Source organism: Pimephales promelas, chromosome 20 (genome assembly GCF_988280905.1).
Source record: "Pimephales promelas chromosome 20, fPimPro1.hap1.1, whole genome shotgun sequence".
In the NCBI taxonomy this organism is placed as follows: Eukaryota; Metazoa; Chordata; class Actinopteri; order Cypriniformes; family Leuciscidae; genus Pimephales; species Pimephales promelas.
Genome location: NC_142788.1, coordinates 22,171,386 through 22,194,916, shown reverse-complemented (window position 1 = coordinate 22,194,916; position 23,531 = coordinate 22,171,386). Strand labels below are relative to the sequence as shown.

The following is a 23,531-nucleotide window of genomic DNA, read 5'->3' as shown; positions in this document are numbered from 1 at the left end:
GTTTTAGTTTAGTTAAGTTAAGTAATAACCCCGAATTGTAAAAATAAATTAACATAAATAATATATGTCTTTCAAGCATATCCCATTACCGTAGGCACGCCAAAGACCGTGCAGCAGTTACTTTGACAACGCCAAACTGCGCCTCAAACTAAATAGGAGAGCCGACACAAACACAGCCGTTCTTCGAACCCAACATTAACCCGTAAAGTTGTATGGTTTCTCTGCGGTATCTCTATCTATTCATGATAAAATGACATGATGAAAATAATGAAGTTTGATCTTAAATTGTGCTTATACACGACAGAACATGTACAAGGTTGATTTGCCGGTGGATGAGTCAGAGCAGCGGGCGGTGGAGCGGCGTCGGGCCGCAGAGGCTGAGCGCAAGAGCCGAATATTCAACAGCAGGAGCCGCGTGATCGGCGTGGACGTGCCCGCGCTCCACAAACAGCAAGACGACAAACGAGATCGACTGGAGATGGAGAAGCAGCGAGACATGGCTCATGGTGAGACACAACTTGTTTAGTTTGTACCGTTCCAAAACCGGCTCCAGCTCCGAAAGTTTAAGTATTAAGTACATTTTTTTTTGTATCTAAACTTTTCGCCTATAGTGCTTCTCCTGCTTCCATTTTACCACAGTGGATCAAAAAAATCTATTTTAGGTAAAAAATATATTAGGTGAAAAATATTCTATGTGAGGCTAAATATGGGGAAATTTTTCCTGCATTCTGATGCATTTTAGGCCTTTTCCCATGCCTATGCCAATAAAATAACTCAAACCAGTCAATGCCAATGGTCTTTTGGATATATATCCAAAAGGACAAGGCCTTGAACATACAAGGGTCAAACTCTTGTAACTGTACACCAAGCCACAATCACACACTACACCAACATGATAAACGTAACGGCGTTGAAAGTGAATGCAAATATCATTCTGGAGAGTTCTAAATACATTCTAAAGTAAAACTATTATTAGTGTGTAATAAACACAGATTAATTTTCAAAATGAGAGACTATAAAAATAAAAAAACAGGCAGGCAGGTCGACGCACCAGCGCTCTCTATGGGCGAGCCAGTCAGATACAAAAATTATGATCTGTTCTTTATTATTTAGATCTGTTGCGCTTATCCCTGGATGAAACGGCACTGCAACAGAAAAAAGAGGAGGAGGAGTTGCGAAGAAAGCTGGCTCAGGACATGGTACAGTTTCGAGCTATTCATCAACGTGCTGAGGACAGTCGTGATGCAGATATCAATTATGACCGACAGGAGGCGCCAGATGCCTGTATTTCTGTCTCGGACTCTGCACTGGGACCCGCCAGTATGCAAGTGTTTTTGGTAAGCAACGACTTGGTGTTTATAGGATACTGTTACATTAACAAATGACATGACCTTGAAATTTTCCATTAGCATCTAAGGTTATGATTTATATTTTATTTTGAATGTGTAAGGATAAATATTTATTTGTATTGTACACTTTTGCATGCATTTTAGGTTTTCCTTTGTATGCACCTGTTAGCTTTTTGTTGCTCATTTAAATAGTCCTATGGTAGGGGTGGTGTCACAAAAGAAAGTTCTCATATTCAATGTATACTCTCATTTAAAACAGTTTTAAAAACTTAATTTTCTAATAGAAAAAAAAAACGTTTTATCTGATGTCACACTGTGGACACCTCTATTCATATTCTATGTTTATCATGCACATTCGGTCAGGGAGAAGGGATTAATGAGAAGGAAAAGAAGAGAGCTGAGATGGAGATGAACGAGAGAAATCTGAGAGCTCAAAAGGAGGGGAGAGAGAAACAAGAAAGGGAAAAGAAAAACAGAGGTAAACAGATAATATTATATCCCCTTTTTTATATCCGCTGTAATGTTAAAATAGAAAGGACGGTATTGTGTGTATATTTCACGGTGGTTACTCTGAGTTTGTATCTGTGTTTGTGCATGCAGAGCTGCTAACCGACAGGGAGTTGGTGGAAAAAGACCTCAGGGCAGTGCAGCTGAATGCCCTGGAGGAGGAGTGCAAAAGAGTGGCTCGCATTGAACTCAGTCGTTACAACCAAGAGCAGGTACAGTATTACCTCACCGCTAAACTAATGAAGACAATCAGTTGTGTTTATTTTCATTAGGTTAGTATCATTCACCTGTTAACTGTGATCCCCATTTTGAGCATAGATCTAAACTAGTAATAACAGTAAATTGTGGATGATAACTACAAGCAAATAACACTAAACCAAACCCTAACCTTAAAGGGATAGTTCACCCCAAAATTCTGTCATCATTTACATAAGTAAATAGGAGTCAATGTTGTTTGGTTACAAACGTTCTTCCTTTGTGTTCAGCAGAACAAAGAAATTCATAAATGTTTGGAACAACTTATGTAAATTATGACAGAATAAATTTTTTTTTTTTGGGTGAACTATGCCTTTAATTATATATGAAGTACATGTTGTTAATTCATATAATTTAGTGCTTATTTTATATAATCACACTACAACAAGAGTACCATTACTATATACGGTATAAACTGTAACCGTTTACTGTAAAGCAAATATACTGAACTAAAAAAAAAAAATTTGGACTTAACATTGTTAGAAAATCAAAGCCATATGTCAAAAGTTTGATCCTACTAAATTTTGAGCCCACTAAAATGTTTTAAAGTACCATTTCTATGGTAACACAAAGTCCAGTTTCAAACACAGTTTGCACAGGATGAATTTGAGTGTTTATTCTTTCAAATGATAACTAATTTATGGTGATTACTAAAATATGTGATATGGATAAGACAAAAAAACCCACATGTGACAGTTATCAGTCTAAATTCATTTAGTTTTCTCAAAATAAAAAAAAAAATAAAGAAAATTCAGTCTTTATTTTCTCACCCTCATGACATTTGAAACCATTGCTGCATCCGAAATCAAATACTTCCCTATTATATTACAGACAAAAAAACAGTACGCCAACATACTATGTCTGAATACGTTATTCTAAAAATAGTCCAAGTTCTACTACTTCCACCAAGATTCTTAAGTGTCCAATTGATGGACACTTTACTATCCCATGAGGCCACAGGAGATTAATGAATGGCAGTGAATTTCAGTCATTTTACCCGCATTCATGTTAGATTGTACTTTAACACTAGCGAAGTAAATTCAAATGTAGTACCTACTCAGACAGTATGAGATTTCGAACAGGAGATATACTGAAGAACACACTTGCTGCTATTTTATAAAATACTACATAATGCATATAGTGAGTTTAAAGCTCCAAAAAGGGAAAAAATGGTTAAATGAGACAGAATCAGTGCCTTTAGGTGTAATTGAGTTCAATATGCGCAAAACGCAGATTTGCAATGTGTGTGTGTAAATAATGACAGAATTTTCATTTCAAAAACCCCACAAATAAAAGGCACCATAGGTCTATGAGGTGAAAGGTCAAGGTAACATCTGACCTCCCCTTGCAGGCGGAGGAGAGAATGAAGAGAGAGCGACAAGAGAGACTGAGGAGAGAGGGAGAGGATCTGGCCGAGCTACGGTACACAGTGACCTCTGACCTCTTGACAGAACGACCAGAGGCTGCGAAGAGAATAACAGAGTCACCTGCAGAGGGTCCACGAGTCCTGACCGACCGCTGGAAGGGCATGACCCCACAGCAGATCAGTGATATCCACAGAAAGAGAAAGGAACAGTGCCTTGAGAAAGAGGTTAAGATCCTGCAATGGACGTTTGAGCATCCATTTATAGTCATCATAAAAGTAATCCTCTTTTCTCTCCTTCCAATTTCACCAGAGACTGAGAGAGATGGAGAGGCAGAGAGATCTGGCCTGGGATTACCTTCTAACAGAGCAGGCCAGACAGCAGGAGAGAGAGGAGACAAGAGACAAGGAGCTGCAGAGAGAGAGGAGGGCTCAGCTCGATAAATACAACCAACAGCTGGCACGAGAGCAGCAAGCGCAGTGAGTGCCACATTCATAAACAGAAAACAGCCAGACACAAGCAGAATTAAACAAAAGAGTAGTAAAGTCAACATAAAATGTTCCAGGTGTACAACTCGATTGTGTACATTATTCCAGTGTTTTTAAAAATTCCTTTTTTTAGCTGATGTCAGCTAGACCACAAATTATTTACAGTAATAGTCAAATAATTCCAATCTGTTGTAATGACAATAATTCTTTATTTTTCTTGTTGAATATTCTGTTTGAATTGGATACATGAATGCATTAAATTGATCAAAGGTGACAACTGTAAAAAATATTTTCAAGATTTGTTATCACAACATATTTTCTTTTGTCAAATCAACTTTATAATCATTTATTTAGTTGAGATAACTTATTATTTTGAGTTTATGATGATTAAATTAATCTCCTTCATTGTTTTAACTCACTTTTTCCAGTTCAATCAACTTAAAATTTTAAGGCAACCCAGGTTACTTACTTTTTTTAAGTTAAACCAACGATATTTTTTTACTGTGTAGTAATCACAACATTTTTTCTTTTGTCAAATCAACTTAAATAACTTATTTAGTTCAGATAACATATAATTTTGAGTTTCTGATGATTAAATCATTCTCCTTCATTGTATTAACTCACTTTTTCCAGTTCAAATTTTAAGGCAACCAGGTTGGTTACTTTTTAAGTTAAACCATCAATATTTTTTTACAGTGTAGAGACTCTCTTCTGTCACTATTGATACATTTTAACGCATTCTAACTGAATATTTACAGTATTTATATATAAGATATAATGTAAAACAGACTTTTACTTGGATAAAAAAAATAAAAATACTATTATTTCAAATGAATGCTGTTCTTTTGTACTTTCGATTCATCAAATAATCCTGAAAAACTATCATGGTTTCCATAAGAAGATTAAGCAGCACAACTGTTTTCAACATTAATAATAATAATAAGACGAAGAAATGTTTCTTGAGCACCAAATTAGCATATTAGATTGATTTCTGGATTATGTGTCATTGAAAAATATGAAATAAATTATACAATAAATATAATGCCATTATGTAAATATTACAATTTAAATACAATGAATAGTATTAAATAGGAAACCTTTATTTTAAATTGTAATAGTATTTCACTATATTGCTTATTTCTACCGTTCAATGCATGTTTGGTGAGCATAAGAGACTTTAAAAAAAAAATAAACATACTGACCCCAGACTTTTGAACGGCAGTGTACGTTACATTACAAAAGTAAAATTTCAAGTTTATTTTTGACACTAACGCCAAAAGCGAGTTCCTAATAATAAATAAAATAATAACTATTTTTTATGCTTATGGCTATTAGAGAATGAAGTCATTCTTGGATGTTTTTTTTGTTCTTGTTTTTTAGCCAACACTACCTGGACAGGCAGCTGTATACGAACCGTCCCAAAGTGGAGTACTTCACCCAGTTCAACACAAGCTCTCGATAAAGCAGCGTCGCATTCCTTCGCCTGCACAAGAAATAAAGTTCTAGTGGGTTTCAAAGCACTGCGTATGTTTGACATTCATAAATTGGATTTTTATAGAAATCACAGATAACAGTTGCCTTCTTCAAATTGTATATAGTAATGTATTTTCACATAAACAAACGACTGTAGATGATTCCATTGATTTTATTTAAGAAGTATTTACTTGCACTGGCTGATTGGTGATGCAGATACAATATCAAAAGCCAGTTCACATCTAGTTACCGTAACCCACCCTTTACTGACCCCTTCACAAGCCCACAGGGGAATGTGACCAATACAGTCCCACAGCCTCATTCATCTGGTCCTTCATTTATTTTCACATCATATGCAGTAACAAACAGAACATACAAGAGGAATAAGAGACTATTATGTCAAGCTTATTTATGCATTAAGCCTACAGATTAAGATGCATTATGAGCTCGAATGCGTACATTTGACAAGTAACAACAGAAACGGCAACGTTCTTTCGCTAGTCAAGCTTTAAATGGTGCCCTCCCACCCGGTTTTATTTGCAGTAGCAGAGGGCAGTATAGTGGATATCTGAGAGTCGATTCACCTCCGAGCTCAATACACAGTCAAGACACTGACAGAATACACAAGTCGTCTAGCAGCAGTTCAGTTGAATATGGAGTTGAATATAATTTGCATCACTTCCCCCTCCTGTAAGAAAATAGATCTCTAAGAGACTTTTGTCCTGAGTGTGTCTGTACAGCTTTTGTGAGGGAGGCTAACAGATCGTGCAGACCCTTCCCAGAGGGCTGGGAATCACTGCAAAAACCCGCCACAAGACAGTGGTCTCAAAGATCCGAGTCAGCACGCTTCCATCGCTCCCTGGAAGTGTGTGTGTGTGCAAAGTAAGATGACTGCGTGCTTCCTCTCGCACCGCCTCTGCAGCAATAGATTCTAATCAGATACGCACAATACTGCCATTCTTCAGCACTCGGGAAACTATAAGCGCAATCGCGTTTTGCCGGTAGCTTCAATACGCTTTTTTTTTTGTCTCTTTTATCAAATTAGCTTCTTTTTTTTTTTTAAGAACCTGCAACATTTATCAAAGGACTTTTTCTTAGTTATTTTTATTTTTTAAAACTATGGACTACTTATCTACCACACTCAAATCACAACTAACAAGTTACTCTAATGTTAAAAAAAGTTACAAAACAAATTTCAAAAACTAAAACATAATCAACAAGACAGTTTTCAAAGTCATAACAAACAATCTTGTGGGCTATATTTACATTCATCTGGAAAGTCAGAGGTTTTTTTTCCCCCTGTGCCCCTCTCTTGAGAAATACCAAATGTGCCATAGATTCTCTCAGTGCTATATTCTGCTATATTTGTTTGTTAAACGTCAAATCAAATGAAGCAAAAAGCAAAAAAAAGGGAACAAATGCTATTTGGTATACTGGTATGGAACAATTCCCACCCAAACGAAGCATACATTCTGTGTAATAAGACACAAGCCAATACATGATTGCATTTTACGTAACCAAACTAAACCGTGTGTGTGACGTACTCTCTCACAACCCCGTCTAACTCAATATGACCTCACAACTACGCACCTTACGTGTGTATTCTTATGGCTTTACACCAACAGGACTGCAAGAGAGAATCAATCAATACAGTTTAATACAATTCAGAAAACAGACACACACAGAGGGAGAAATAAAGATGAGAGATGATGGTGGCGAGTATGTTGTCATAGGCAGGCACAGGAACCGATGGAGATGAAAGAGATTATAATACTGTATTTGGCTAAATTGATAGATCTGTACAGCTTGCTATAAACGATCTTATGTCATTGCATCTCACGTATTTACACTAAGGAACTCTATATTCGTAACTGAGGGGATGCCGATATGTATCTTCCATTAAATCACGATTATATTACAACAAATCAACGTAGTACAGATGACTTAAAGGTGCCATAAGCAAAATGTATGGAATTAAAAAAAAAATGGAGGGCAGGAAATTGGTTCTATTCATCTTCAGTTAATTGTAAGTAAGGGGCGGGGTTTAGGCGGACGAAAATGCTGTTAAATCACGTTTTCATTCAATATAAAAAAAAACGAAAAATGAAATGATCAATTACAATAAGATCAGTGTGCCTTTTATGCCAACTTTAAGAGCAAGAAAGAAATTGGGCACCATTCAAACTAATAAATACATTTTTTTAGTTCTTTTTTTATTTTTTTAACATATAAAACATTGCAAATTTTGATGGAGAAATATGTTTTTAGTTAGTAGCAGATGGTGTAGTTACTGCATCTACCAGCAGGGGCAAATCTTTGTAGGGTAGGGTTTTGGAGAAGTGGGCGTGTCTAAGTCAGTGGCCAAGACTCGGGAGCTTCATAATGGCAGACATTGCTTACAGCACCTTTAAAACACGACACGAAAGTGATACTTGCGTTAAAAAAATAAATTAATAATAAAAAATTAATTATAAAAATGGTTCAGGCAAAATGGTAAACAAAATGGTAGACACACAAAACACAATAAGTTGATTAAACTTTGCAACCAGAATAACCAGCTCACGCTGTCTATATGCTTGCACAACGCACTTGGTCATGATTTTAAGGCCCTCAGCTTTTTCTCTCTCGCACCCTCCTTCCATAACGCTTCTTTATCGACTAACAGGTGAATCTGACTCCATGTTTGATTTGGTGTCTGCCACAGGAGCTCGGTGTATGCTTTATGTTTCACCGGATTATCAAAGAAGTCTCTTCTTGTCACGTCTGTTCTTGTCAACTGCTATAGCCTATTTTATATAGTAAAATGAGAGATAAGATCTGTAAACAACGAGCATGGCAGTCTATTTGTTGTATGTCAGTCGAATGTTTTCCTCTGGCTGTGTTAAAAGTGTTGTGTTCGTCCAATTACGTCTGAAGTACGTTCCAGCAGTGGCTCTGGTGGCGTCTGTTGTGTGCGTGTACGTCTTATTATTGTGGGTTTTCGATCAGTTGGTAAATCATGAGCGGTTGCAACAGGTGGGCACATGTGTGAATCCACGTTTGGTCTCGGTCTCGCCCGGCTAGTCAAGGAGGGCGGCGGAGTTGGGCAGGCCGTGGTGGGAGATGGCTGTGGCAGGATTTAGAGGGGAACTTTCCTGAGTCTCAGGGTCAGGGACATCTCGGACTCCGCTGCTCTGACTGGCCAGTGACTCGTCCATGAGGACCTCGGTCTGAACGCTGTTGCTGTTGGCGTAGTCGTCTAGAGCGTCATCGGTACATAGCTTACTGTCCTCGCACAGAGACGGCTGACTGGCCGTCCGCTTCTCCTCGTTGTCACTGTGCAAAAAGTGTGAGGGGGGGGATACAAATAAAGCTACAAATAGTGTGACGTCAAAAAGTTTAAAGCTTTGAGCATGCAAGGGAAAGTATTGAGAACGTTTCGCATGCAAAAGAACACGATGCCACTGCAAAGCATACCTCTCAAGAGATCTGTTAATCATTGGGAAGAGCATTTGGGAGAGAAAGAAAGAACATAAGAAGAAAGAAAGAGAAAGGAAGTTTCTGCAATAATCTGTCAAACAAAAATCACCAAACCTGTACTCTCCAAAAGCCTCATTATTCATTGGCCGAGCTTCAGAGTCTATCTGGCCCTCTTCTTTCTCTTTAACTGTAGGGGGAACAAAATTCAGGGATATTTCCATATTTGTTCATACTGTCAGGTGACTAATCGCAAATTAGATGGTTAAATAGAATGATCAAGTGTATTTACCCGAGTATTTTCCACCTTTGCTTCGTTTTATGAAACACAGAATAAGCAGTACCAGCAGTAATAGCACAAGGGCGCTGATGAGTCCGATGAACCAGCTTTCAGTCACAAACCCATCCTGTTTCTCCATTTCTACTTAAGCAGAGGGGAGAAATGCTGTTATGAATTTCCAGACACTTTGTTTGATATTAAAGGGATAGTTAGAAATGCCATCATCATTTACTCTTACTCTTATTCATTCAAAACCTACACTACCGTTTGGGCTTTTAATGAACACTTATTCACCAAATCAGCATATTAGATGATTTCTGAAGGACCATTTGACACTGAAGACTGGAGTTATGATGCTGAAAATTCAACTTAGTCATCACAGGAATAAATTACATTCTAAAATATTACAGTTACAGTTTATATTACATTTATGACGTTACTTATTCTTTTTGAAGCTTGAAACACACACAAAAAAAAATCACAGTATATAAAATATTACACAAATTTGACTTTTAAAAATGAAATAAACAATAGCATACAGGGCTGGAACGAGATGAGGGTAAAGTGAGTAAATGAAGACTAAACTCCATTTTCCAGCCCAAATATAAAAGTTATAATCTTCAAATGTGGTGTTCATGAAAGCTCTTTTGTGGTCTGCACAATAGCACATTTATTATAGAAAGCATTAAGAGGGCTGTTTTGTGATTACTTGTTCCAGCAGTCTGGATCTCATCCTTCCAGATAGTCTTGTTTCCGGAGTCAATCCGCAGGTAGTACAGCGATCCGGGCTGGAGCCCCTGCAGCGTGTAGAAAGACTGGGAGCTGTTTACTTTTTCAGAGTGCTTCCATTTGCCTTTGCCTGGACAGAACACATCACAATCTAAATCAGATCAAAGGGTACAGAAAATATAGAGGCACACACTAACTAACAAAGAGAACAGGTAATAAAGCTGCTACTTCCTGATTTGCTATTTTATAAACAAGCTTGTGTTCATTCTCAATCTCATTCTCAATTCTCAATCATTCTCCATCACATCCTGTCTATACAGCACGTACCATCTCTCAGGTAATGAATATGGAATCCCACATTCCTCTGTCTTTCTTTCGACACCCAGGTCAGGTTGACTGATGTCTCTCCAATCGATAAGCTAATGTTGGAGGGTGGACCTGTTCACACACACAAACAAAACAAGTCACACTTACACACCCTTAAATCTGTTGGAAACAAATTCATTTGTTCCAAAATAAATCAAATATGTTCTGATTGGCAGTGATTGAGTAGTGTTGGGAGTAACGCGTTCAAGTAACAAAATATCTGAATTTCTTTTTCTAATTCCCATTTATTGACTGAGACTTATAGTCATGTTGAGAGAAATTATGAGTAAGTGCAGAGGCAGTAAATAAGCAATGACTTTATTGTTGAAAGCTGCGTCTCAATTCAGAGGCTGCATCCTTCGAAGGCCGCATTCTACATGCGGCCTCAATATGCATTCTTCGTTTCTCATTAAATGAAGTATACAACAGGTGGATCCTTCGTGCCTTGCCTATCGCAGAATTCATTGTGCGCCAGTGATGACAGGATTTTTTTTGAGAGAGAATTTGCCGAAATAGACTTTTAAATGTAAGTATTGGGTTTTGGCTTAGTCAAATATCTAATGATACAAGGAAAAAAAAGTGAGCTGTTCAAATTACATATCTCACTAAGATACAATTGTATATAGTTTATACTATTTATTATACACAGAAGTGGACAATGGTGAACATATTTAGAACCAACTTGTGAACCCTCTTTTGTTTTCAGTTTAATATAACCATTTAACAACGCTTAGTCTGAACTTTGAAGGATGCACCCTTTGAACTGGGACACAGTCCTACTTTCCTCTCCTGGATCCCATTCTTCTATAATCCAAAATGACTGAGAGCTGAAAGGTTTGTTTGAGCTGCGCCCTCTACTGTACACCCGTGAACTTGCATTTCCTTCAACTTGAGGATTATTCATTTAACGTTTGGCAAAAAAAAAAAAAAGACAGACAAGCCCAGCCAAGGTGAGAAAAAGTAACATAATCTGGTTAAGACATAGTGTTTAAAATGTGTGTTAAAACATTCCTTCATCATGAAAAACCCCTCAAAACGCATACAGTTAGATACAACTCTATGTCCAGATAAATCATTCAGTGATGCATAAAGTATTGGACCTCCATCCAGTGTGGTAGCTCCCTCCATGGTGATTGGCAGTCCTTCTCCAGCAGCCGTGTATCCCCGCAGGTGGAAGCGGTAACGGCTGCGAGGGTCCAGCTTTAACTTGAAGTGATTTTTGGCGTGGTCACTAATCTTTTCTACAAGCATCGGGCTGTCTTCATTATCAACTGCAGAGACAACAAATGTGTAAAAAATATTGTTTTAAACATAGGTTGGTGAGTTTATATTAAGTAGTTATTTATATTTAGTTGTTCTAAAATTTTAACCACATAGCACTTTGAGTGTTTTTTTAGTGTGTTGCTATTAAGTTGCGAAGGCATTCCGAGCATTTTTGTGAAATCACCAATACAAAAAGATGGTGCACTCATATTACTTTAAATGAGAGAAAGTGCAACACGCAATATGGTGGAATAAGTCCCGCCTTTTAAAGAAGAGAGCCATTCCCTGATTGGTAATTATCGCATCACTGCCGTTAGAAGCTCCAGTTCCTATTGAAACCGTCAGTGTTCTGAGACACACGCTTAATCCACAAGTTTCCGAGGGGCGCTCCTGTAAGAAATAAAGTGGGTGAAACTTCCGGTGAGGCGGCGGAAGTAGCATTCCAATGGTATTTTGTGTGTTAGTTAGCGAAGAGGCTAGCTGTTATTCGGAGAATTATTTTACTATTTAAAGACGCCAATCTTTATGAGAGATGTTGTTACGGAGCTCAGGGACAACATGCGCTGTTCGCGGTTGTATGTATAACCGGATTAAACTAGTTCAGTGGCTTAAACGTGATTGTTTTGAACATAAGCTGAAAACGAAATCACAGTGATCCTACCAACGACTGAAGTTTCCATCAACCTCCCAAAAGACAACGGATCATCCTGTGTACATTTGTTTAAAATCTTAATATTCTATAAACTCTATCAGCATGTGATTGGCTGTTCGCTACTGATGTTACACCTAAACTCAGGATCAAAGCCTGAGGTGACAGAATACCAAATGTGCCAGTTAATGTATTCAAGTAGCACATTCATTTATAATTTTGAATAAACTCCAAAGCACAATGACTAAGTGTGTATTTTTTTATTTTAATTGTTTGTCAGCTCGCACAACTGTCTGTCAACATGCCTTGATGAGTATTGATTATTAATAATGTTATTATAATACTCCCAATCAACTACTGCGGAGGGTAAAGGCACTGTTATTTCACCCTTTTTAATTTCGTTGAGGTTGTGTTCCCACATCGTTAGCTAGTTTGGATCGCTATAACTTGAATGACTGTCAACTGTTGAATGAACGAGTGTCAAGCATGTCAAGTAGCGCTTTGTTTACTTCAAACCGGAAGTCGCGCCCACTTTTGACGCAAGGCCTCATGGGGCGTAGGAAACTTGTGGATACTGGGCATGCGAAAAATGCTGTTTTTTGTCATGATTCAAACGTTAAGAAACTACATTTATGAGACGTTTTCATTGGTGATTTCAAATATAAAACTGAATCGTAAGCTTGGCGAACAGTTTTGGAGAACTTGATGTTTCCCTATTCAAAAAGATTGGAGATGCAAGCCCGAGAGGCGTTTCAAAGATGTCCGCCAAGTGAAATGACTTGTCTTAAGCGGGGGACACACTTAATGACAGGCCGATTATGAATTTGATACAACTGATCATGCCCAAACAAGTCAGAGACAGTTGCGTTTAGTCGTTGTTAACAGTCGTTTTTCGTTGGAAATAGTCTATAAGTGTGTTCAGTTCAGTCTTAGAATGTTTCAGCTAGTCGTTAAGTGTGTCCCCGGCATTAAAGGGCTTTGCTTATATGCAGTGTTACGACCCTGCGTTCTGCTTGCTCGCCTGCTGGTGGCGTAGTTGCTCAGAGAGCGTGGGAGATCACGCACACCTGCTACCTGATTATCTTCAATTGTGAAGAGGATAAAACACTGGATCAAACATCTCCTCTGGGCTTCGTCCATTGGACTGACAGCCTCTGGCAAAGTCATTTGAACCTTTTGATTAACAGCCCATACCAACCTTCTTTTACTCCCCAACCGGATTATGATTTTCCCCTTTTGATTTGAAACCCTAGACTTTGTTATATTCAGTTAATTGTGATTTTTGAGGACAAATAAAAACTTGCAAGTCATTTTGTTGTACTTGTATCTCTTTATGTACGGTCGAAACGAGCTGGCCGTAACAGCAGTTGCTAAGATATTCTATTTTTTTTAGTTGCTATGCAGTTGATGGGGTGTTCTAGGTGCTTTGTAAAGTGTTGCTGGGGTGCTGAGTGTTTTTAGTGTGTTGCTATGCAGTTGCTAAGTGTTTTGGGGTTGCTATGTAATTGCTAAGGTATTTTGACAGTTTTGTAAGTTGCTATGCAGCTGATAGTTTGGTTTCTAAAGAGTTGCCAAGGTGTTTTGAGTGCTTGGGTGGTTACTAGGGCATTGCTAGGTGATATCTAAGGTGTTCTGATTAGATGCTTACATTTTTTTTTTTTACTTAGCTAATTCAAAAGAGTGTCTAGACAGATTATTTCCTTCCTTCAATGTAATCTCTAGGATTTTTTTTTTTGTATTATATACCAGGCAAAAATCCCTCTCCTCAACAAACTGATTCTAATAATCCTGATGAGAATGAATCAGGCTGTTAGTTAACACACCTTGTTGATACTGTAACATATATCCAGTCAGGACTCCATTTGGCTGGTTGGGCGCAGACCAATGCAGTATCATTTCTGTCTCTGATGGGCTTTCCAGCTGTAAAAACGATGGAGGACCAGGTACTGAAAAAAATGGATAACAGAATTTGAAGCCCTCACTTTTCTTCAACAATTTCTTTTTGTCTCACGTTCTTACCTCCTTCTGGAGTGTGGAAGGTGAGGGCTTCAGACTGGGGTCCTTCTCCTTTATGATTAAAGGCACTTATATTCAGTGAGTAATGAGAGTAGGGCTGCAGGTCTCCCAGAATCATCATCTCCTCATTACTGTCCGTCGTCACAATCGTGACGTTTGACGGCTTACCCTCCCTAACACGCTCCCGTCTGAGGTGTCTGCTTTCTGTGTCAAAGTGGCTCAGATAAATCTATAGGATGGATGATAGACAATTTGTTGAAGGGATTTTACATCTTACATTTTGTAATTCTTGGCTGAGTTTAACACAACACAGTGTTACCTTGTAACCCTTCAGACGGCCCCTCACGGTTTCTCTGTTCACGGCCGCCCATGCCACTTTAATAGCAGTGCTGTTGATCAGAACCACTCCCACGTCCAGAGGGGCCTCAAGAGGGGCTGACAGGGATAAAGAGCATCCACACTTTGATTCCCTTAAAAACATCTGTCTCCATTTTAACTAAAATCATTGTTAAATTGAGGTAAATTAAGATAACCTTACAAGAAGATGTCAGGAAAAAGGCACAAGAACAATAGCAGCAAAAATATACAACATGACAAACTCACTATCCTCTCCAGAGTATCCAATGGCAGATTTGGGCTCTGGACCTTCTCCCATCTCATTAACAGCTTGCACTTTAATGTCAAAGGCAGAGAAGTTGCCCACATCTGTGACGACGAAGGGTGGAGAGGAAACGTTTTTGGTGTGCCAGGACGGACCGCTGCCCAAAACTTTCCTCCACATCACTTTGTAGTGAAAATCTGGGCCATTGAAACTACGCCTGTCCAACTCCTGCAAGAACATAGATTCAGAATGTATCTTTCTGTGAACAATGAGAATTTCAAACATTTACATTGGGAATAAGTACAAGGATTCCTTTTTTTGTCACCAGAATGAATCAGACTTTCCAATGCTACACGAGCGAAATTGGATAGTTTAGGATGTACTAATTCACTATAATGAATCAAAATATCCAATATTACATACTGTATGAGAGAGAGTGAGATGACTGTTTAGAATGAACTAATTCAGTAGAATTCATAATACTTTTCTAACACTACATATACTCTATATATGAGAAGAGGACCATTTAAACTGAACCAGTTAAATAAAAATTAATAAAAAAATTTAATAATTTGAGATGGAGAGAAAGAGAGAATAAATCATACCTGACACCACTACTTTAGAGAGAGAGACAGCCGTGTATACTAATTTTTTAAAAACATTTTAAAAACAGTTGTTTATGCTAAACCAATACTTGTGACACCAAAAAGTTAGTAGTGTGGACATTTTATTTTTGCTTGTTACTTGCCAACACTGCAACATCACGTGTACATTATATGGATTCCTTTCATCTAACTTGTTTGTCCATTTTCAAGCTTCTGTTCACTTTCTTTTGTGAAAGTGGCTTGGACTGACATGAAGAGAATGCATTAAGACAGAATCATTTTTGGTCTGAATTGTGCAGCGCACCTCCCATGTGATGACAAGGGTGCCTGGGTCGATGGAAGCACTGCGCACTCCTTCAGGGTTGCTGTCTGGAGCTGTAGAGGACAAATCATAATTTAGTGCCAAGATGTTCTAACATGGCAATAAAACTGTCACTTTACATCAGCCACACACTGAGAGAAGATACAAACACAAATTCAAAGTGTCATCCAATGATTCAAAAGACAAAACAAATGCATCACAATGTAGCGGGACAAGCATTTTCTTTTTCAAGGCGAAGCGTTCACAGACGCGGTGTTAACTTACGAGCAGCTGGTGTGGAATAAGCCTCCGTTTCCTTGCTCGGGTTACTCTTGCCGATGTCATTGATGGCGATGATTCGGAAACGATAAGAAATGAAGGGCTTCAAGGGAAGGGTAGTTCGCTGAATGCTGCCTGACACACGGCTTAGCTCCTCCCATTCCTTTCTTTCAGATCCTGTCTCCTCGAACTCAATCAAATACTCTAGACACAAACATTTATATTTATATTTATATTCATAAAACAGGAAATGACACTGATTTCATATAGACTAGCCCCCAAAAAGTATTTGGACACTTTAAACACACTTAAAAATCTATGAATGCCATGGCATTAGATTCAAAATATGAAGTAAAATAGCATTTTTTTTTTATTTTTTTTTTAAGTTTTTGGGGTTTTTTTTGGTTTTCCAAAAAAATGGGATTTGAGACTTGATGAAACGCTAATAATGAAATAAATAATTATCATAAAAAATTTGAAATTAAAACAATTAATAAAACTTAAATAAAAACGAATTAAAAAGGAAACACTTAGTATTTTTGTAAAATATTTATTTTAAAAAAATTTAGCCTTTTTTTTTGTTTAACTGTATGCAAAGTGACTAGTTACCAACACCAGAGAAGAAAAATGTGTACCTGAAGAAAATATTTTCATTTTTGCTGATAAAAAAGGGAATCTCTGTGCAAACTTAGAAAATGTTGTTTGTTGGTGTGATATTTTGTTATATATAAATATTTTAAGTATGGTTTGAGTGTTTAAAAAACATTCAAATCTTGGTTAAACCATTAATTTATACAGCATTTGACATTTAAAGGGGGAAAAATTCAATAAGAATTTCAAATAATGAACATGTATCAAATATCTGCATACACAAACTGTATGTATTGCATAAACAGAAAAAAAAAAAAACATATACTGTAACTGTACCTAGCACAGGGCTGTTGTGATCATCTCCAGGTGTCCAGCTGAGAGTGATACTGCGTTCTTTAGGTTCGGTCATTTGTATTTGGGTTGGAGGGTCTGGTCGGTCTGGTGAATGAGGGTTGACAAAGAGGTCAAGGGGTAAGATGCCGGTTGAAACTAGGAATCTATGATTTTAAAGGTTATTTCTTGAATCTGCCTACAGCCAAACATGTCCTTTGTCCTTTCTGTAGGTCACATTATCATACAACATGCAGCTATATAGATCCAGACATGTAAGGTTTAGAGATGGCCATGTTATAGGGAGCAGGCCATTTATAAAGTTACCTACCAACGATAGTGATGGAGCCACTTGCTTCTGCCATATCCAGATTGGTAATGACTTCACAGGTGTATCTCCCTTCATCGTCATCTTCAACTTCGGGTATTATGAGGGTTGATTCATCCATCATGTACCTAAGATATTTATGGGTAATAGTGTTCATGAAATCACATTATACAGTTCAAACTAAGCCATTCTGAAGTATTTTGAGGGATATGAAGGTATAAAAGCATACTTGTCTGAATCAGAAGACTCTGTGAGCTTCTTTTGGTTCTTCCTCCACTGGACTTGAGGGGCGCCCTGCCTGGAGTCCACCTGGTACTCGCAGGTGAGGGTAGCTGGCTTCCCCCGCTGAATTCGCAGAGCCAACGGAGGTTTCACAATGAACGTCTTATCTAGAAGACAGAATTTGTCAAATAAAATCTTGCCAATTTATCTCAAATTTAGACTTTATAATTTTTTTTCTGTTTTTTAGGCAATATATCCTAAATTGTATTTTTTCACCAGTCAGATTTTGCTTATAAAATCAATAACTTATAAACTTCAATGATGACCATGATAATTAGAATATACAATGATTAAAATATGCATAATATCCTGCATGCAATTTTGCTAAGAATATTTTGATAATTTACTGGAAAACTATATTTGTTGCAGTTTGTTGGCAGTATGATGATATTAGAATTCAATAAAAGCATCAACATCACATTAGTGCAATGAAAAGAAATGATCCTAACAGTCTGAAGACAAACCAGTTATAAATCAAGTATGTGTGAAGACATGAGCATTCATGCATGTTAAACTCACTGAGTACGGCCAGCTCAGCAGTGATGGTGATTTTGCTGTTGCTAACAGTGCAGGTGTACAGGCCGCTGTCATTTAGGGAGGCGTTACTGATCTGTAGAGAGCCATCGGATAACGGATTCATCCTTGGGTTGGCTATAAGTGAGCCCCAGGACTCGCCCTCCCTGTAAACACACACAATATTCATTTTAGCCTTTTCTTAATGGATGCAATCTGCGATATTCCAAGAACACGGATATTTAGAAATGCTGACTAGTGAGTGTGATTCTGCTCATGTGCCCTAATGGACTCCCCACAGAGCAGCTTCCCCCCACCAATATGAGGACAGCTGGCTAGAGCAGTTCTGGCATGTGTGGAAGGGACACCCCACAGGATCGAGTCTGTCTTACCATGTGACATTGGGCCGAGGAGAGCCAAAGGTCTCGCAAGCCAGATCAATCGTCTGTCCCTCTGCCACGGAGTACATGAGTACATCTTCTGTCAGAATCTGGGGAGGCAGTTCTAGAGAAGCAAAAAAAAAAAACACACACAAATCTATGATATCAACACAAAAAAAGCCTTTTTTAAGAGCTGCTTTCGAAAATGAATTTACCTATAACATAGACGTAAGCATTGATGATGATAGATCCGTGCTTATTGGCAGCTTTGCACTGATACACCGCAGTGTCACTGAGTTCCACATTCTTCAGGGTGAGAACACCATGTTTCAAACTGCGACGTGGATCTGGGTCAATATCTATGCAAAAAAAAAAAGACACCTCATTACATCAAGACTATACCGATGTCTCTAATGTCTCACCTGAACGGATAAAGATTATTTAACATATACAAACAAAATATACATTGAGGCAGGGATTCACAAACTGTGAATAAAGGTTACATATTTATTTTAAGTACCCCCTGAGATTTTACACTCACAAATATATTTTAATAACAACATTGCGGTCAACCAAGCTGACAGCCTATTGTAATATCGTACAACAATTGATTTGGGTGTGCAGGTTTTTTTTGTTTAGTATTTTTAAGTGAATATTTCAATCATTTACACTAGCAACAGATTTGCAAAGTCACAGTATTTCATATTCTTTTAGTAAGTGTATGTGATGAATTTTAAATTAATCATAACTAACAATATTTTTTCCTTGCAGGATAACATTTACTAGAACATTTCTAACATTTACATTTACAGAATTTCTAAAAGTGTGCTTATTTAAAGTGCTGGAGGCATTTTGGGACATTTTTGAGCTTCATATGCAGCTTATTTGGATTCAGCACCCCTTAATACCCCTAAAAATGTTGTATAATATAAATAATCACAAAATGATTTCGGGGTTCTGATTTTGTGAAAATTGACCCCGTCTATACAGTTTATGCTTTTGAAACCTAAATGTTTTTAGTGGTGGTGGGATTCTCTGTGAAATTGGTCTGAAATCCTCCAGCTGTGGTTAAAGCATATTTCAAGGCATTGTCTGGAGTCTGTTTGATTATTGCTGCACAGTGTGAGACTCTTAGGTGGGGTTAGATGAGGTCAGGTAACTATAATTCTTCGGCATTTTATGCGTAGGTACACGTCAACCAACACGGTCTGAGGGGAAGTCACCCGAGTACAACACAGTTAAACACTTGGTTAAAACTTAAGTCAGGAGCGTAGAGAAAATGTTTTGATCATTTTATATTTCGATTTTTTATTTAAACTTTTATGATTTTATTAATACGTTTTTCATTTAATCATGAAACCCGGGATTAAGACATGGAATGTTTCCTGACTGAGTCCGTTACCAGTAAGAAGGTTCCCATTGATGCTCCAGGTGACCTCAGGGCTGGGAATGCCATCAGCCTTACAATCCAGTTTGACCGTCTCTCCCGGGGCGTACAGCTGGCTCTTTGGTTCTTTCGTCCAATATGGGGCAGCTAGACCACCACAAAACAAACAACTAATGAAAGGTCTCATGCAACAATTGCATAACTTAAATAGGCAATAAGCTTGTATTAAGCAATGATACACCAATCGAGCAATGTAAACCCTGACTGAGGTTGTTTCTTTCGTCAGCAAAGTATAAATAAAGTAAAAAATAATTACTTTTTTTAGTCATCTTCTCAATTATCTCCTCAAGTTCACACCCCACATCTAAATCTGCAGAGGAAGTGATCTGGCAGTGTGAAACATACTGTACCTTCCACAGTGATGCTGTAGGTGTGAGAGATCATGCCTTGCAGATTGGTGGCGGTACACTGGTATTCGCCAGCGTCAGACTCTGAGATATTCTTAAAGCGCAGAACTCTGTTATAACTGTCAGTGGAGGTGCGTGACTCAGACAGAACTCCATCTTTCCTGATCCACTGGATACTGGGAGTCGGCCTGGTGAGGGAAAGAACAGGATGTAAACAAACAGAACACTTTTGAAGTAAGTAAGTGGAAACTCTAAAAGACACACAGCCAGATCAGGTTTGACTTACAGGCCCTGAACAATGCATTCCAGCTCTAGGTCTTGGCCACTGAGCACCAGGTAGGAGCTGCGGGAGCCAGTGGGTTGCATCATTTGTGGCCTTCTGTTGCGCACCACTGAGTTAGCTATAGACACAGACAGAATAATTTAGGGAAATGAGGAGAGAGAGAGAGAGCATGATAAACAATCACAGCTGCAGTAAGTGGGTGTTCACGCAGGACTAAAGCTGGGCAAAACAGCTAAAAGACACTAGATGGATTAAGACAGAGAGATAGATAGATACTTTGTCCAATGCTGCACAGGCACCCCAACTGTGTTTTTTTTTTACATTTTTAGTCTATGTACAGAAGAACATCTTTGGTTGCTGAATCGAGTCATTGAATCTTAGTGTTACTGTATGTTAAAAAATAGCTCAATGTTTAAACTGTTCAGCTCTAAAGTTTTAAAACATAGCTCTTGTTTGTCAAGGACAGTCAGCATCCACTCTGCCTTGATACTTACAGGGGACAACGGTGAGTTTGATGGGCTCTTTGAGCTGGATGATGAATGCGCTGGGAAACTGAGTGTTGCAGGTGTAGTCATCTCGGCTGTCTGCCGGAGTCACATGAGAGAAGTACAAGTTTCCATCGCGACCCTGAATCACACGCTCGTTTTGCTGAATATGCCGCAGCCCTAAGAGAAAAAGTTTCATATACTGAATATAGATATTGCTGAGATGTTATTCATCTTTAACACGGATAAACCAGGATAGAAACAGACTAACTTTTGTCCATCCAGTGGATGACCGGGGCCACGGTGCTGTTAGGAGGATTACAGGGAAGCACCACACTCTCTCCTTCCTCAACCTTCTTTGACACCTTCTTCTCCTTCTGTAGAGTGGGAGTGTCTGCGAGAAAGAATGAATTAAAGTTACATTCAAAAGTTTGGGTTTGATAAAATAAAAATCTAATTTAAAAGAACTTTTTTATTTTAATTCTATTTCTATCTTTAGTGTCACATGATCCTTCAGAAATTTGGTGCTTTAAGAAATATTTCTTATTGCTAATATTGAAAAAAGTTGCGCTGTGTAATATTATTGTGGTAACTGTGACACATTTTTATTCAGGATTCTTTTTATGAAAAGAAAGTTCCAAAGAACAGCATTTATTTGAAGCACAAATACTTTGTAACATTATAAATCTCTAACTGTCATTTCACGTTACTAAAGTATCCTACTGTATCTAAAAAAAAAAAGAAATAATTTCTTTTAACAAAGTGAGACTTCTTGTTGTGTAAAAGAATAAAAATAACATTAAACTCATTGTCAGATATTTTAATTATTATTTGCAATAATTGACCATTTAAAATACATTCTATCCTTGTGAGTAACTAGAGTATGCTAATTAGCTAGCAAGTAATTATATACAGCACAGCTGACAAAACAAAGGAACACCAGAATGCAATTAAAAACTACAACATTATTTAGAAGATGCATTGTCTTGAGATGATATGAAATACGTGTGTGATGGTGCACATATTAATGTGTCCAGCAGCACCAGCTGTGTGTGGAGTTCATAATATGCAGGCTATTGTTAGCCATGCTCATGCTGAGTACTCTCACTTCCTGCACATACTAATCCCAGGAGTGGTCGTCCCCGCTGACACACTTACACGACTCACACTGGTTTCTGAGGTAACTGTTGTCAGGGAAACTGGCAGAGAGGTCGGGACAGAGTAAGGGAGACAGGTAGATTGCTAGATAGATGTGGTGTTGCTGTTGTTGTTACAATGAGCCGCTCACAGAGTTGTGTTTGATAGGGAAGCAACCTTGGATTTATATTCGTTCTGGAATTCTTCAAAGCGCTTCAGTGACTGGCACACACAATGAGCTGTAATTTTCCTCAAAATGCCATTTTCTGGATATGACAGGGGGCTTGATTTTGGGCTGTTATCTGCTGCGCGCCAGATTCTCTTCACAGAAAACTCACCACATGTGGTAATGTCAGGGATATCAAACAGGCAATCAAGTGTGCTGCTCTATAATGTCGAGGTAATGAGAGTGACTTACTCTCTGTGATAATACGAGCCTCTTTAGACACGGCAGTGCCGAGCTCATTAGATGCATAGCAGTTATATCTGCCCTGGTACTGGTGGATGGGTCCATCTTTGGCTGTCAATGAGAAGGTCCCAGAATCTCTGGACACCGAGAGGTCAGGGTCTTTAGAGGGGTCAAACTCCAAACCATCTTTCACCCAGCGGAACCTAGCGAAAAACAGATGAGAAATAAGTGACAGTATATATATATTAGTAATAAAGATTAGTAGTACTGTATAAACACCACTCAAAAGTCCGAATTAAAGGGAACCTTCTCGTAATATGTCAAAATATGAGGGTACACTGTCGCATGCTTTTTGGGGCTGTTATTCATTGGCAAACTTTTGGTCTAAAATACTTGACAGGTACTCCAAAACATATCAAAGGCCCCTTCAGCCCGAGCCTGGACTTGTTCAGCATAATGCGACAACCATTGGAACTGGGATTGATAGTTGCCAAGAGACTGATATTGAACGAATGGAAGTCTCCCACTCCTCCTTTCTTTCAGGTATGGGTGACTGATATGCTATCCATTATACAAATGGAAAAACTCCACACTAGTCAAATGGACACATTTTTTCATTCTTGGAACCTACTCTTAACTCATTTTGAAAATTACAGTAAACTAAAGGGAAAGTCCACCGAAAAATGTGAAATCCATCATCATTTGCTCTCTCTCATGTTGTTCCAAAGCTGTAATTTCTTTCTTCTGTTATTTAGAAGTTATTTTGAAGAATGTTAGTAACCAAACAGTTGATGGTTAATGATCAACTCTTTGGTTACCCATATTCTTCAAAATATCTTTTGTTGAACACAAAACAAGAAAGAAATTCATATAGGTTTGCAACAACTTAAAGTATCCCTTTAATACTTCAATTCAACAAGGATGCATTAAATTGGTCAAAAATGACTTCAAAGGAATTTATAATGTTTCAAAGGATCATGTGACACTGACTGGAGTAATGATGCTGAAAAATTAGCTT

At 38.1% G+C, this 23,531-nt stretch overlaps 2 protein-coding genes across 7 annotated transcripts in view; one reads left to right on the top strand and one right to left on the bottom strand.

The window, feature by feature from the left end:
* Positions 1-116: 116 nt before the first annotated feature.
* Positions 117-6,495, top strand: ribc1 (RIB43A domain with coiled-coils 1). The gene is made up of 8 exons (XM_039651851.2): positions 117-202; positions 305-506; positions 1,114-1,337; positions 1,713-1,827; positions 1,950-2,068; positions 3,463-3,702; positions 3,788-3,954; positions 5,344-6,495. The coding sequence occupies exons 2-8, from the start codon at positions 308-310 to the stop codon at positions 5,423-5,425; spliced, it is 1,146 nt and encodes a 381-aa protein (XP_039507785.2). The 5' UTR covers positions 117-202; positions 305-307; the 3' UTR covers positions 5,426-6,495.
* A 576-nt stretch (positions 6,496-7,071) lies between these two features.
* l1cama (L1 cell adhesion molecule, paralog a) overlaps positions 7,072-23,531 on the bottom strand; it is a 52,324-nt gene continuing 35,864 nt past the window's right edge. For 2 of the 6 annotated variants that reach the window (XM_039651847.2, XM_089124278.1), the window contains 25 exons: positions 22,523-22,716; positions 21,239-21,361; positions 20,977-21,147; positions 20,486-20,600; positions 20,203-20,387; positions 19,808-19,939; positions 18,621-18,764; positions 18,418-18,529; positions 18,032-18,192; positions 17,460-17,619; positions 17,234-17,358; positions 16,909-17,010; positions 15,988-16,185; positions 15,706-15,776; positions 14,799-15,024; positions 14,515-14,630; positions 14,199-14,424; positions 14,003-14,125; positions 11,368-11,538; positions 10,229-10,339; positions 9,882-10,031; positions 9,185-9,316; positions 9,010-9,082; positions 8,893-8,904; positions 7,072-8,751 (listed from right to left, as the gene is read on the bottom strand). In XM_039651847.2, coding sequence (XP_039507781.2) covers positions 8,496-8,751; positions 8,893-8,904; positions 9,010-9,082; positions 9,185-9,316; positions 9,882-10,031; positions 10,229-10,339; positions 11,368-11,538; positions 14,003-14,125; positions 14,199-14,424; positions 14,515-14,630; positions 14,799-15,024; positions 15,706-15,776; positions 15,988-16,185; positions 16,909-17,010; positions 17,234-17,358; positions 17,460-17,619; positions 18,032-18,192; positions 18,418-18,529; positions 18,621-18,764; positions 19,808-19,939; positions 20,203-20,387; positions 20,486-20,600; positions 20,977-21,147; positions 21,239-21,361; positions 22,523-22,716 — 3,589 coding nt within the window. In that variant the 3' untranslated portion in view covers positions 7,072-8,495. The remainder of the gene's footprint in view (positions 8,752-8,892; positions 8,905-9,009; positions 9,083-9,184; positions 9,317-9,881; positions 10,032-10,228; positions 10,340-11,367; positions 11,539-14,002; positions 14,126-14,198; positions 14,425-14,514; positions 14,631-14,798; positions 15,025-15,705; positions 15,777-15,987; positions 16,186-16,908; positions 17,011-17,233; positions 17,359-17,459; positions 17,620-18,031; positions 18,193-18,417; positions 18,530-18,620; positions 18,765-19,807; positions 19,940-20,202; positions 20,388-20,485; positions 20,601-20,976; positions 21,148-21,238; positions 21,362-22,522; positions 22,717-23,531) is intronic. The other 4 variants (XM_039651848.2, XM_089124279.1, XM_039651849.2 and 1 more) reach the window with 2 other exon arrangements.